At 35.9% G+C, this 14885-nt stretch overlaps 1 protein-coding gene across 5 annotated transcripts in view; it reads left to right on the forward strand.

Annotated features, from left to right (window-relative positions):
• Positions 1-14885, forward strand: part of LOC125274658 (ephrin type-A receptor 10-like) — a 129510-nt gene that overhangs the window by 79869 nt on the left and 34756 nt on the right. For all 5 annotated transcript variants that reach the window (XR_007186309.1, XR_007186310.1, XM_048201042.1 and 2 more), the window contains exon 5: positions 2549-2896. Coding sequence is in view for 3 of the 5 variants with exons in the window: in XM_048201042.1 (XP_048056999.1) it covers positions 2549-2896 (348 nt within the window). In the remaining 2 variants the exon portion in view is untranslated. The remainder of the gene's footprint in view (positions 1-2548; positions 2897-14885) is intronic.

The following is a 14885-nucleotide window of genomic DNA, read 5'->3' on the forward strand; positions in this document are numbered from 1 at the left end:
TCCAATATTGTGAACAAAAAATGTTTGTTTTTTTATATATATATATATATATAAAATTAAACTATATGCCATTCACACATTGATTTCACTGAAAAGAAGCCTGACAACCAATAGCGTGAGTTTAGGGCGGGGCTATCTGTTTGCTGACCAATGGAAAAACATTTCCAGAACAATCATTATTTTTTGCAGTTCTGTTTAGTGGCTTTAGTGCCACAGACATCACACATTTAACCTTTCAATTCTTCTGTGACCGGCCGTTTATTTTAGGCTGAATGAGTCTCTGATTGCTTATGAGTTTTATTTACACCATTAATTACTGTATTGATTAGGCTGCTGGTATATAAGGGAGAGAAAGACTCTGTGATAGTGTTAATTATAGTATCGATTCTACAGTCGCTCTTATGAGCACATGCCACCAGTTCATCATCGAGAGAGAGAGAGAGATGTCTATAATGTAGAAAGGGACTGTAAATGACAGAAAACAAAGAATTGAGAGACATGAAGTGGATTTCATTACCCTTCTGTGCATTTTTTTGTGTGCTGTTCTGTTTTGCCTGTGTGTGTGTGTGTGTGTGTGTGTGTGTGTGTTTATCCTGACTGCAGCTGTTCCCAGCGCTCATGGCCACACGTGGACCCCGTTGCATAACCTTTCAGAGCCTTTAATAAAACAATGCTTCTTGCACACGTTTACATTATTCCGTACACGCGCGTTACACTTTCATGATCATCTGATGCATTTGTGAGACATGAGGCTTAACCGTGTAAGCATCAGTTACGGCCCACTGTGACTAAAACACTTCATACCTTTACTTGATTCACACATTTAAAGGGTCAGTTCATCCAAAAATGAAATTTCTGTCATTAATTACTCTCCCTCATGTCGTTCCACACCCGTAAGACCTTCGTTCATCTTCAGAACACAAATTAAGATATTTTTGATGAAATCTGAGAGGTTTATGACTCCATAGACAGCAATATAATCAACACTTTCAAGGTCCAGAAAGGAACTAAAGACATCGTTAAAACAGTCATGTGACTGCAGTGCTTCAACCTTAATCTTATGAAGAGACGAGAATACTTTTTGTGCGCAAAAACAAAACAAAAATAACCACTTTATTCAACAATCTCTTCTCTTCTGTGTCATTCTCATACATTGTTTACCTCCAGCGCATCCAGGATCTACGTCAGAACGCCGACTCATTATTGGCAGAGGCTGATCATGTGATCAGCACAACGCATTCGTGTCATTCTGATGCAGGACCCAGCCAATACTGAGTCGGCGTCCTGACATTTTGTGTGTGTGTGTGTGTGTCCGTCTGTGAGGGCAGCGTCCACACCTGTAGTTCTCTTGGCCTGATCTGATGATGGGCAGCTTAAAGCCCTGGTGACATTTAAATGTCTTCCTGCTGCTGACAGATTCTTGTCTGACAAACGACATTAGAGACACGGGGCTCCGGCCTCGACCCGCTCCTCCCCGAGTCAACAGAATGGTCCCATGCGACAGGACGGCAGCAATTAACGCATCAGATCTCTCTCCTCCGCCCTGCTCCACTTTTTTCTCTCTCTCTCTCTCTCTCTCTCTCTCTCTCTCTCTCTATTAGATTAGAGACTCGTTCATTCTGCCCACACGGTTCTCCATGAATCAGTTGGGCTTCTGAAGGAGGTTGTTGTGAACGCCATTGCAGAAACTCACACATGCAGTTCTGTACAGCCACTTTAAGGTCCTTGATCTTATCATGAAATCAGCTGCTTTTCACGGACTGCCACAAAACCATCATACAATCTGAAAAACAACAATAATTGGTAGTTGCTGTTCAAGTTGAGTTCCTGAGTTTGTCCTTTTGAAATCTGCACACATTTAGTGGGTGGAAATGCAGTAATTCTCTGTATTTTACCTTCAAGTGAAGCAGAGAGTGTTGTATTATGAAAGTAGCCAAAAATATTCATATGTAAATTTTTAAGCAATTCTCTGAATTTACCTTTAAATTAAATGTAAATTAATTAAATGTAATTCAATTTTTTAAACAGAGTTTTGCCAGTTTTAAGACAATAATTATTGAAGTTAATATTTAATTCAATTATTGAATTTCAGATTTAATTCAATGTGTTTTTATTGTAATGTTTTATGCTGTGTCTCTGTAATATAATATATATAGAGAGCACGAAAAGACGTGTGTGTGTTTGATCTTTCTGCTGGTGTTAATCTGTGCCGTCGATCCTCCACTGTCCCTCTCTCTCTCTCTCTCTCTCTCTCTCTCTCTCTCTCTCTCTCTCTCTCTCTCTCTCTCTCTCTCTCTTTCTCTGTGTCTTCCATGGCCTGCGTTCATTTCCTCTCAAGTGATTTTAAGCCTCAAGCTCCGCTAAGCTTCACCCAGTTGTAGCTAATTGGGTTAAATTATTAAAAAGAATTACAGTTCATTGAGAGGTAATTATCGTCATGTTAATTAGAGTATGTTCAGATTGCTTTTTTTTTTTTTGGAGCAGTATTCTTATTTTAATCAAGCTCAACAAGCTTCATTTATTTCTTTTCTAATCTCTCTGCACACAGGCCCCCCCTCTCCTCCTCGTGATCTGGTCTACACCCTCAAACAGTCCACGCTCATTCTGGACTGGGCCGCGCCAAACGACTCCGGCGGCCGCGGGGATCTGACCTATAGCGTAGGCTGTCGGCGGTGCGTGGGGCCCCCTCGGGCCCCGCAGGTGCAGTGTGAACCCTGTGGAGCCAGCGTAGGCTTCGTACCGCAGCAGAGCGGCCTGACGGAGCGCACGGTCACCGTGGTCAACCTGCTGCCCAACTCCAACTACTCCTTCAGCGTGGAGGCGCGGAACGGCGTCTCAGAGTTACTCCCCAATAAAAGGTTCTACACGCAGGTCAACGTCTCCACCAGCCTTCCAGGTACATGCAGTACATTATTTACACTAGTGTTTATCCAGTACTGTTCCCTACACACTTAAAGAGGACCTGTAATGACCTTGAAGTTGTTTTTGGGCTCTACTAGATTGAATGTTGATTATTTTCCTCGTATTCTCCATTGTTGCAGCTCCTCTCTTCCCAGTCTGTCAGTAACGCTCTGTTTAGTTCCTGTCTCTATGAAGCCCCTCCTTCTGAAAAGCACAATGTGCTCTGATTGGTCGGCTGGAGCAGTGTGTTGTGATTGGTTCCGCCCCTTACCATAACCGCCAGGAGTTACTTTTAAGAGTATATATTCCCAGTTCATGACAAGTTTTAAGCAAATAAATGCATAAGTGAATCAAGGTTCACTTTTTTTATGAGGATAAAGCTGTTTAGCAAGAGACAAAACAAATGTGTGGGTTCATTCTGTGTCATCTTCCAAGCAAGACATTTGAAAACATTAATTCTCATTATTCAGTGTTGTGTGGACAGTGAATGCTGTTATGCATGTTGTTGCCTCTCTGTCATGGACAAAACATGTTTCTGATGTTGATAGAGGCAGTATTTGAGGACAGCATTAATACTGCAGCAGATGTTTTCACTCATCTCTCTTTGATTTGAGTGGAATAGATCCTGTTTGAAGCAAAATGAGTTTGTGACAAAGCAGCTTATTCATCTTAGTGCTTCTCAGTTTCATTGCGTCTCGTGTCATTGATGTCTTTGTGTGGGATTAAACAAAGTTCCTGGTCGGCAGTGGTCAGTGTTATTGTTTATTATTATTATTATTATTATTATTATTATTATTATAAATCTTTTTTTTGAGACCTGGAAAAATTATTACAGTCACAGTACACACATTTATTTTATTTTATTTTATTTTATTTTATTTTATTTTATTTTATTTTATTTTATTTTATTTTATTTTATTTTATTTTATTTTATTTTATTTTATTTTATTTTATTATTTTATTTTTTTTATTTTATTTGTATCACTTGTTCATGAAGGGAATAATTGTGCTTATAACATTAATTACTGATGTTAAACAATCGTACCTGCATAATGAGACTATTGTTCCTTACTAGTTTCAAAAGCTTAGAATGCACCTCGTTTTGTATGTGTGAGTGAGTGAGTGTGAGTATGAGTGAGTGAGTATGAGTGAATGAGTGTGAGTGAGTGAGAGTATGTGTGAGTGAGAGTATGAGTGAGTGAGTGAATATGAGTGAGTAAGTGAGTATGAGTAAGTGAGTATGAGTGAATGAGTATGAGTGAGTGAGTGTGAGTGAGTGAGAGTGAGTGAGTGAGTATGAGTGAGCAAGTGAATGAGTGTGAGTGAGTATGAGTGAGTGAGTATGAGTGAGCAAGTGAATGAGTGTGAGTGAGTATGAGTGAGTGAGTATTGGTGAGTATGAGTGAGTACCTGTTTGCCACCTGATGTCACCTGTTGGAGTTTGGGTTCCTTGCTGCTGTCGCCTTTGGCTTGCTTAGTTGGGGACACTTGACATTTGACTTGACATTTGATATTCAGCAGTTTTCTTGACATTTATTCAACAGTACTTTTGCCAAAATTATATACCTGTTCATCATCGCTGTAAAGCTGCTTTGACAAAATCTGCATTGTAAAAAGCGCTATATAAATAAAGGTGACTTGACTTGATGAGTGAGTATGAGTGAGTGAGTATTGGTGAGTATTGGTGAGTGAGTATGAGTGATTGACTATTGGTGAGTGTGTATTGGTGAGTGAATATGGGTGAGTATGAGTGAGTATGAGTGAGTATGAGTGAGTATGAGTGAGTATGAGTGAGTATGAGTGAGTATGAGTGGGTGAGTACTGATGAGTGAATATTAGTGGGTGAGTGTTGGTGAGTATTGGTGAGTGAGTATTAGTGAGTGAGTATGAGTATTGGTGAGTATGAGTGGTATGAGTGAGTATGAGTGAGTATGATTGACTGATGAGTGAATATAGTGGTGAGTGTGTGTATGGTGGTGTATTAGTGAGTGATATTGGTGAGTGAGTATGAGTGAGTATTGGTGAGTGAGTATTGGTGAGTGAGTATTGGTGAGTGAGTATGAGTGAGTATGAGTGAGTATGAGTGAGTATGAGTGAGTATGAGTGGGTGAGTACTGATGAGTGAATATTAGTGGGTGAGTGTTGGTGAGTATTGGTGAGTGAGTATTAGTGAGTGAGTATTGGTGAGTATTAGTGATTGAGTATTGGTGAGTGAGTTGAGGGATTGAGTATTGGTGAGTATTAGTGAGTAAGTATTGGTGAGTGAGTATGAGTGATTGAGTATTGGTAAGTGAATATTAGTGAGTGAGTATGAGTGAGTATGAGTAAATAGAGCGAGTACGAGTAAGTGAATATTAGTGAGTGAGTATGAGTGAGTATGAGTAAATAGAGCGAGTACGAGTGAGTGAATATGAGTGAGTGAGTATGAGTGAGTATTAGTGAATGAGTGAGTATGTGTGTGTTCGTGTGTGTGTGTGTGTGGATCAGGGTTTTGCTATTGTTGGGACTACAGTAAATGCCCCTGTAAGGTGGGTAAAAACTATAATTACCCCCATGAGGTAAATAGTGTAATATCATGGTAAATAATGTCTTAATGCAGAAAGGTTTGTTTAGGAGTTAGAAAATATCATTGACTCAATGCACTAACGGCACAAGTCAATGGAGAGCGGCCACCATGATAGAAACACAGACGTGCGTGTGTACATGTCGACCCATTAGCGCTCTCTCCATTTTTAGTGCTGAGCAATTACAAAATGAAGTTGTATAAGAGCAACATCTGGAGTCACGCAGGGCTCAGTGAACAGCTGGTGTGTGTTTGTGTGAGCGGTCAGTTCCAAAGAGTTTTCCTACACACACACACGCACACACACACACACACACACACACACACACACGCACACACACACGCACACACCACACACTATATTATGTAAATACACACTTCAGATATCACTAGAGTATTAGACACTCACCTATGTCGTCAAATGCCTCTACAGGACAATGTGCGCTGACGTTAACTCACTTTACACAATACCCAGATTAGCACAGACCCGCTGAGCTCCTCACACACACACACACACACACACACACACACACACACACACACACACACACACACACACACACACACACACACACACACACACACACACACACACTGTACCGCTGCCTCAGATCCTTCAGTGATCTCACGGTGCCCGAACACAAAGGCTGAAATGAGCGGCGCTGGAGCTGCATGTTTATTAATGGAGCAGATCTCTTTCATCTAGACTTCTGCACTCTCAGATTTTGCTTTCCATTAAAAGCAAATTGCAGAGCGTTTATTTGGCACTCAACTCCTGCGCCTTTCATTATTTGATGCTCTTTCCAACACAATTGCTTTTTCTCAGCCAAAAATGACTCTTTCTTTGTCTCTCACACCTTTTCAGTAGTCTGTTTTCTCTCTTTCTTTCTCTCCTTTTCCCCTTCAGGCAGAATCCAAATTAGTTTTTTTCCACTCCTGCCAAAAGCAAATTAATTGAGAAAATTTGCCACTGAGAATTGAGAATATATATACACACACACACACACACACACACACACACACACACACACACACACACACACACACACACACACACACACACACACACACACAAACATATATATATTCTGCTCACCAGGACTGCATTTATTTGATCAAAAATACAGTAAAAATGTGAAATATTATTCCAGTGTAAATCAGCTGTTTTCTATGTGAATATATAGTAAAGTGTAATTTATTCCTGTGATCAAAGCTGAATTTTCAGCATCATTACTCCAGTCTTCAGTGTCACATGATCCTTCAGAAATCATTCTGATATGATGATTTGCTGCTCAAGAAACATTTATGATTATTATCAATGTTGAAACCAGTTGTGCTGCTTCAGACCTCTGTGGAAACCATCATACATTTTATTCTTGAGGATTCTTTGATGAATAGAAAGTTCAAAAGAACTTCATTTATTCTAAACAGAAATAGAAAAAGACGTTATAAATGTCTTTACAGTCTGTCAGTTTTTATATGAATTTATGAATCTGCGAGGGTTTGTCCATTCCCTATGACTCTGGGACATAACTTAGATTTATCTACTCGGCAAAGCCAGTTTTTAAATTGCATTTGGCACTTGTTGGCTGTTAATTCTGGACCTGGATCTCAGTCATAAATCTCATTCCTCTGAAACACGCCATCCTTGTGTTTTCATTGTGCTTGAGGTTGTGTGGGCAGCCATAACAGTCTTTAATGTTAATGTGCGTTGCATATCCTAACTTAATTCTGCTCTCCTCTCCTGCTCTGTTCTCAATAAGCACAGCATCAATCTCTCCGCGGCTCACGCGGCGCAGGCCCGAGGTTCACTGGAGCTCTCAGAGGAAGTGATGTAGAGTCAGAGGCAGCTGTGTGTTTGAGCGCTGTGATTAGAGTCGGTGTGATTGCGAGCCAACACAAAAGCGTGCTTATTGGAGAATGGCCTTCTGCTGAACTCTCTGAATTATAAGCGAGCCGATAAGTTTTTGGTCATTCTGCCCACCGCTGTGTTGAACTATTGAGTTTGATTTGAGGAAAAACCCTAGTTACTGTTACAGTTTGGAGTACGTATAACGTAATTGGCTTATTTAAAACGGCTTCCCTTCTCCGTATGCGAGCGATGATCTGAATTCGGGAGGATAAATCAGTCAGAAATGCACACACACCCGTAAACACACACACAAGTGTGTAAGAACTGTAATAAGCTGTGGAGATCCGAGGCTGAAAGGAACCACCTTCCCTGCGGCTTCTCAAGAAAAGAAGCCAAGCAACCCCTCCTTTCATGCCGAACCTCCCATCAGGGCCTGCGGTGGGCCGATAAAGTCCGGCTCAAAGCCTCCACCTCAAATACAGGGAAATCCGTTTGGTCAGGGTGCACTTCTCATCGACCTGTGGTCTTAAACCCTACACCGGCTAAGAACCAATGCTGCTGTGAACCGTGCCACCTTATTCTGAGAGGAAAGTTAAAGAGCCCATATTATGCCTTTTTACAAGTCTTGATGTTGTTTAGGTTCTACTAGAACGGGTTTTCCTGCTTGAATGTTGATTATTTTCCTCATATTCTCCATTGTTGCAGCTCCTCTCTTCCCAGTCTGTCAGTAACGCTCTGTTTAGTTCCTGTCTCTATGAAGCCCCTCCTTCTGAAAAGCACAATGTGCTCTGATTGGTCAGGTTTAGTAAGAGTTTGCCCTCAGTGTCACTAATGCAGTATTCATAAAGGTCAGTGCTTCTTTTATGGCATGTTGTCTCAGAACACAGCGAGGGCGTCGGGCGCGTCACACTCTCGTCACGGTCCAGAGAGGGAGAAGATACATGAAGATCACTCAAACACTGGCTCATGTGACCGCTTCGACACACACACTAACCCTGAAGGGACAAGATATAAAACTCCCAACAATCTTCACAGTATTAGGGACAGACAATGTATTGGACAGGACGCCTGAGATTGGGCCATTCTGAGGCTTATCAGATGAACAGAAGCGTGTGAAACACTTGTCAGTGGATTTGCATTTTCTAATCATTCTTGAGTGAATTCTTGAGTGACAGTTCCACATGGGCAGTATGACCAAAATCAGTCATTTTATATCAGTAAAATTCACAATAGGTATTTTTCATGCATAAGAGAGGATAAAAAGTTGTTTGTGTACTAAATAAAAATGTTCTAATGCCTATTTTTGGATAATCAAGTGTATTAAATACATAATTATATAGGATAAAAGTACCTTTCATTTGTTATTTTACTCTTTTTACTTGAACATAATAGTGCTAACAGAAATATGTGTTCATAAATATAAATAAACACACTTTTGAATTTATAATAATAATAATAATAATAATAATTATTATTATTATTATTATTATAAATGGAAGTTTTAAACACTTTTTAAATGTATTATAATAATAATAGTAGTATATTATGAAAATAAAAAGTATGATCATAAAAATAAATATATTATAAACACTTTTTTAAATCTATAATAAATTATTATTATTATTATTATTATTATTATTATTATAAATGTAAGATTTAAACACTTTTAAATCCATTATAATAATTTATAATATTAGTCTTTTTTATTATAATTATAAAGATGAATAGTATGCTCATAAAAATATGTATATATATATATATATATATATATATATATATATATATATGTATATATAAATTATTATTATTATTATTATTATTATTATTATTATTATTATTATTATTATTATTATTATTATAAATGCAAGATTTAAACACTTTTACATTTATTATAATGATTTATAATATTAGTCTTTTATTATAATTATAAAAATGAAAAGTATGCTCATAAAAAAATAAAATAAATAAATGTATAATAAATTATTATTATTATTATTATTATTATAAATGTAAGATTTAAACACTTAAATTTATTATAATAATTTATAATAGTCTTTTTATTACAATTATAAAAATGAAAAGTATGCTCATAAAAATATATTTAAAAAAATAAATGTATAATAAATTATTATTATTATTATTATTATTATAAATGTAAGATTTAAACACTTTTAAATTTATTATAATAATTTATAATATTAGTCTTTTTATTATCATTATAAAAATGAAAAGTATGCTCATAAAAATATATTTAAAAAAATAAATGTATAGTAAATTATTATTATTATTATTATAAATGTAAGATTTAAACACTTTTAAATTTATTATAATAATTTATAATATTAGTCTTTTTATTATAATTATAAAAATGAAAAGTATGCTCATAAAAATATATTTAAAAAAATAAATGTATAATAACTTATTATTATTATTATTATTATAAATGTAAGATTTAAACACTTTTAAATTTATTGTAATAATTTATAATATTAGTCTTTTTATTATAATTATAATTATAATTATAAAAATGAAAAGTATGCTCATTAAAATATATTTTAAAACAATTAAATGTATAATAAATTATTATTATTATTACAGTTATTATTATTACTTTTAAATGTATTATTATTTTAAATGTATTATATAATGCATTTTTAAAAATGAGAAATATTGTCATAAAAATAAATATATTATAAACTTTTTTTTAAATCTATAAAAATATTGATGATGATTATTATTATAAATACAAGTTTTAAACACTTTTAAAATTTTTATATATATATATAATAATTGTTTATTTTATAAGTTTATTATTATTATGAAAATAAAAAGTGTGATATTATATATAAATATATTATAAAAACTTTTTAAAATTGTATAATTTATTATTATTATAAATAAAAGTTTTAATCACTTTTAAATTTATAATAGTAATTTGTCATTTTTAATAAGCCTATTAGTTATTATTATTATTATTAAATGTATAGTTCATATGCGGTCCTGCCCACTGACAGCTGCACACACACATCTACCGCGGTATAAAAGCTACAGCAAACACTGTAACGTACTGTACAGTCGTATCTGTCAGACCTTCAACATCGACTGTGTCACGAACGTTTGTGCAAATTCAGTTTAACTAGACATCTGTTCAGGCATCTTCTGTTTTTTCAAAGTTAAATCAATGTGAATTTATAAAAGGAAAGGACCTCTATGATTTGTAAAGGCTTTTTGTCACCATGAATGAGTCACTTATTTTTGTGGCGTTTTCTGCGGTCGATAAACAACTCCATGAATGTGTGAGTGCTTCATTCAGATCTTTATATTCTGCTGTGACACATAGTCATTTTTTTAAAGCGCCTCATACTTCATTTTATACTGTGGATCTGATAATATGAGGGCGTCAATATGAATTTTCAGCCAGCCGTGAATGAGACCCGAACAAAGAGTGGGCAGATTTGGGTCCTGTGAGTTTGGACAGATCTGGTTTTGGTGGTTCGCAGCTGTGTGTGTGTGTGTGTGTGTGTGTGTGTGTGTGTGTGTGTGTGTGTGTGTGTGTGTGTGTGAGGGGCGAGGGCTGAGGGGAGGGGTCAGCAGAGAGGGATTGACATTTCAATATCTTCAGAGGATTTAGTTTGGCTGCTTTAGATGGCGACGCCTGTGGAGATCTCTGGGGTCGGCACCTCTGTGAGGGAGGCTGAGGGGAGAGGGATAAGAGGATGACATGGAGGGAAGGACAGCAGGAGACAGGAGAGAGAGAGAGAGAGAGAGAGAGAGAGAGAGAGAGAGAGAGAGAGAGAGACATCCTGCCTGGTCACACTTTATATTAGGTGTCATCTGACATCAAAAAATGATAATTGTTAGGTTCAGTGTAGTTACTGTATGGATGTTGTATTGGTATAGGTTTGAGGGTGGGTTAAGGTGTAAGGAAAGGGTCACCACTGTAATTATAGATGCCATTACACAAATTAAAACAGCTGTAATTACATGCAGGTATTTTAAATATGAGTACAGTGTAAAAACATTTATGTGCACAATAAGTGCATTGAATCAACACATACTAGTGAAAGACACTAAATATAATGTAGGACTTTCTTTGAATACGTTTTTTTCAACTAAATACAACAGTTTTACTTCCAAGAAACTTTATTTTTGAAATTTTAGTTAAGTTGTAATGTTGTGAAAATAATTTTACGAGACTAAATTAGTAACATTATAATTTAAAATAGTTATAGTTAAAAAAATATATATTTTAAGGTGGCATTAATACGAATTGCGTTGAATTGCGTTTTATTAATTCAAACGTTTGAATTTGAATTTAGAATTTTTTTCTGATTTTAAGCATAAACTTCACTGAATGTTGTTAGATTTATGCTTAAAACAAGAAACAAGAAAAAACCTGGAGTGTCTATTTACACCAAGTGCAAATAGCGTCCCTTGTTGGCAAACACTATTTACACTAGCTCCGCCCACCACCGTCTTAAAAAGGACATGTGGAAGTGAAAATCTTGAGTGGCGCGGCAGTACAGAGTAAGGCTTTTAACGCAATCGACGCGGGTTCGAATCCGTCTTTTGCCGAGCTTGCATTTATTTTCAATAAAAATGAAAATAATGTTCTAAAAGTGGAAATAAACTGTGAACGAGTGTTTAATAATATTAAAAGTGTTTATTGGGTAGGGGTGTTTTTATCCATTTAATAATTTTAATAAATATAATTATTTACACTATGATATTATTGTATCCTGTTAATGTGCAAAAATACTGAGGTGCAAATAGCATCTGCCAATGTAAAGTATCTAATTACTGTTTACTCTTATTGCAAAGAACTGATACTTTTCCATGGTGTAAATAGAATCTATCGCTGTTTTCACCCGGAGTAAATAACATCTACACAAAAAAGTGCTTGACATTAATATTTTTAATAAGCATATCTGCTTCTAAAGTAAATTGATCATTTCTTTTCTTTTTTCTGCCAAACATAAACACTTCCGAAGGTTATTTTCACCCGTTTACCTGATCAGTACATTCCAACAGTTTAACTGTGTTTCTCTCCTCCTCCTCCTCTTCCATCCGTCTGTCTGAAGTGACACGCTCTCAAAGCTCCAGACCTCCAGCTCCATTCACAGCTCTTCCGCGCCTTCACTCTGGAGTGTGCATTACCGCCGCCTCTGTCTCTCCCTAACAAGGGAGCCGCTCTCCCGTCTGCTGTAATGGGGGAAAATGAGGAGCACAAGGCTGTGAAAGAGATTGAGTCATCACCCTCCATTCACAGACACACTCAACCAATTTGGCCCTCTTTGTCACAGAGTGCAGAGGATTTTAATTGGTTGCAATGCAACATCTTCTCCTCGCTTTTAACGGTTGAGGTCTTTGTGGTAATCATGGGTGTTTTTGTGAGCTTGTTATGTGGCATGCAAGGAGCTGGATGTTGAATTGAGATCACACACATCCTCAGATCGTCGGAGCGCTGCGGAGAGAGTGACGAATGAAACCAGCCTCAGACAGAGAGACAGAAAACACCCTCGACAGCGTTCAGATCTCCATCACTCTGAGGGTTACAGCTGGTAATATATCTGCAGTCGCAGTCAATGTGATGATGATATAAAATTAAGCAACATTGTGATTTAATGCACTCCTTATTTAGCCATTAAGATTAAAGAGCGTGTCATTAGATTAGTTCTGCAATCCGTCTTGATCCTGCGACTCGTGAATGTCAGACAGCTGTCGGATTGATATGAAAAGCTTCAGATTCAGATCAATTGAGATTCAAGTTTTTCATGAAGTCTCTGCGTAGCTGTTGTCATATAGACTATCATTTAAAAGTTTAGGATCTGTAAGATTATTATTATTATTTTTAATAAATTAATACTTTTATTCTGCAAAAGTGTATTAAATTGATCAAAAGTGACGGTAAAGACATTTATAAAGTTACTCAAATGCAGTTCTTTTGATCTTTCTATTCATCAAAGAATCCTGAAGAATAAAATGTATGACGGTTTCCACAGAAACTGTTTTCAACATTGATAATAATCATAAATGTTTCTTGAGCAGCAAATCATCATGTTAGAATGATTTCATTTTAAATCACATGAATAAATCACATTTAAAAAAATATTGCAATAGAAAAGAGTTATAATATTTCACAACACTTTATCAAATAAACAGAAGAGACTCTTCCAGAAATATTTACTGACCCAAACTGAACACTAGTGTATTAAATGCTTTATTTAAGAAATATACTATATGTAAATATTACTATTTATTAAAAATGTATCATCATATTGATGCAAACTGGATTATTAAATTAAATTTTTTAAACCAAATACTTATTATCTTTTTATTAAAAAAAAATAAAAATAATTATTAACATTATAACCAGTAAAATTGTCATTAAATATTATAAATCCAGGCTGCTGTGGCTGTTTCTTCTGACTAAAACAAGTTTCATGGAAATCATGGAAAACACATTAATATTAATATTTATATATCTCAGATGTCATCAAAAAGCTAAATATATATATATATATATATATATATATGTGTGTGTGTGTGTGTGTGTGTGTGTATATATAATAAATAAATAAATAAATATATAAATAAATAAATAAATAAATTTATTTATTTATTTATTTATTTATTTATTATATATAAAATAAATAAATAAATATAAATGTGTGTATATATATATATATATATATATATATATATATATATATTTTTTTTTTATCTGTGTCACCCAGCCCTACTGTGTGTGTTTGCTTAGTGCATTTATCAGTGTAATAAATATCTCAAAATTGCATTTTTGATGGGTTATGCATGCAGAATGTGTGTGTGTGTGTGTGTGTGTGTGTGTGTGTGTGTCTGTAGGGGGTTGATGAGTCGCTCTGTCTCCACTCCCGCTGCTCAGGCAATCCTGTGATGAGACCGATGGCCTAATGCTTTGATTGACAGCTGTCATCTCTAGGGGGAGACGTCAGTCAGACAGTTCACATTTGCAGTCTATCAGACCTCCCTGTCTGTGGTTCCTTTCCTTGCAGTCAGTGCTGAATAAATGTGTGTGTGTGTGTGTGTGTGTGTGTGTGTGTGTGTGTGTGTCTCATTTTTCTTGCCTCTCAGTTGAGTGTAAGTCTTGAACTCTTACAGGAGTGTGTGTCTGTCAGCTTGTTTTACTCTCTGTGTGTATCTTACAGGATTGTGTCTGGAAAATGAAGCTCCCAGACTCTTTTCTCAGTGTGTTTTTCTCTATTTTTAAGTTGGGTGAATAATAAGCTTCTAACATTGATGGATTCTGCTCAGATCTTTAGGAGTTTTCTGTGTAAGTTTGTGTTGAATGTTTGGACAAATAAATAAACAAACACTCTTCCCAGTATTGATTTACTCACGGTCTTCTATCATGCCTGATGATGCAGGTGCAACTATAGATTCAGTGGCTCTGCGGAGCTTTCAAAACATTGCTCTCTCTGATTCTCGACCAATGGTGTGAGTTGGGGGCGGGGCTATCTGTTTTACCAGCCAATGATAGATGAGGGGTGTTCTTTTTGAAAAATAGTCGTTGTTGTTGCAGTTCGTGTT

Source organism: Megalobrama amblycephala, linkage group LG9, assembly GCF_018812025.1.
Source record: "Megalobrama amblycephala isolate DHTTF-2021 linkage group LG9, ASM1881202v1, whole genome shotgun sequence".
Taxonomy (NCBI): Eukaryota; Metazoa; Chordata; class Actinopteri; order Cypriniformes; family Xenocyprididae; genus Megalobrama; species Megalobrama amblycephala.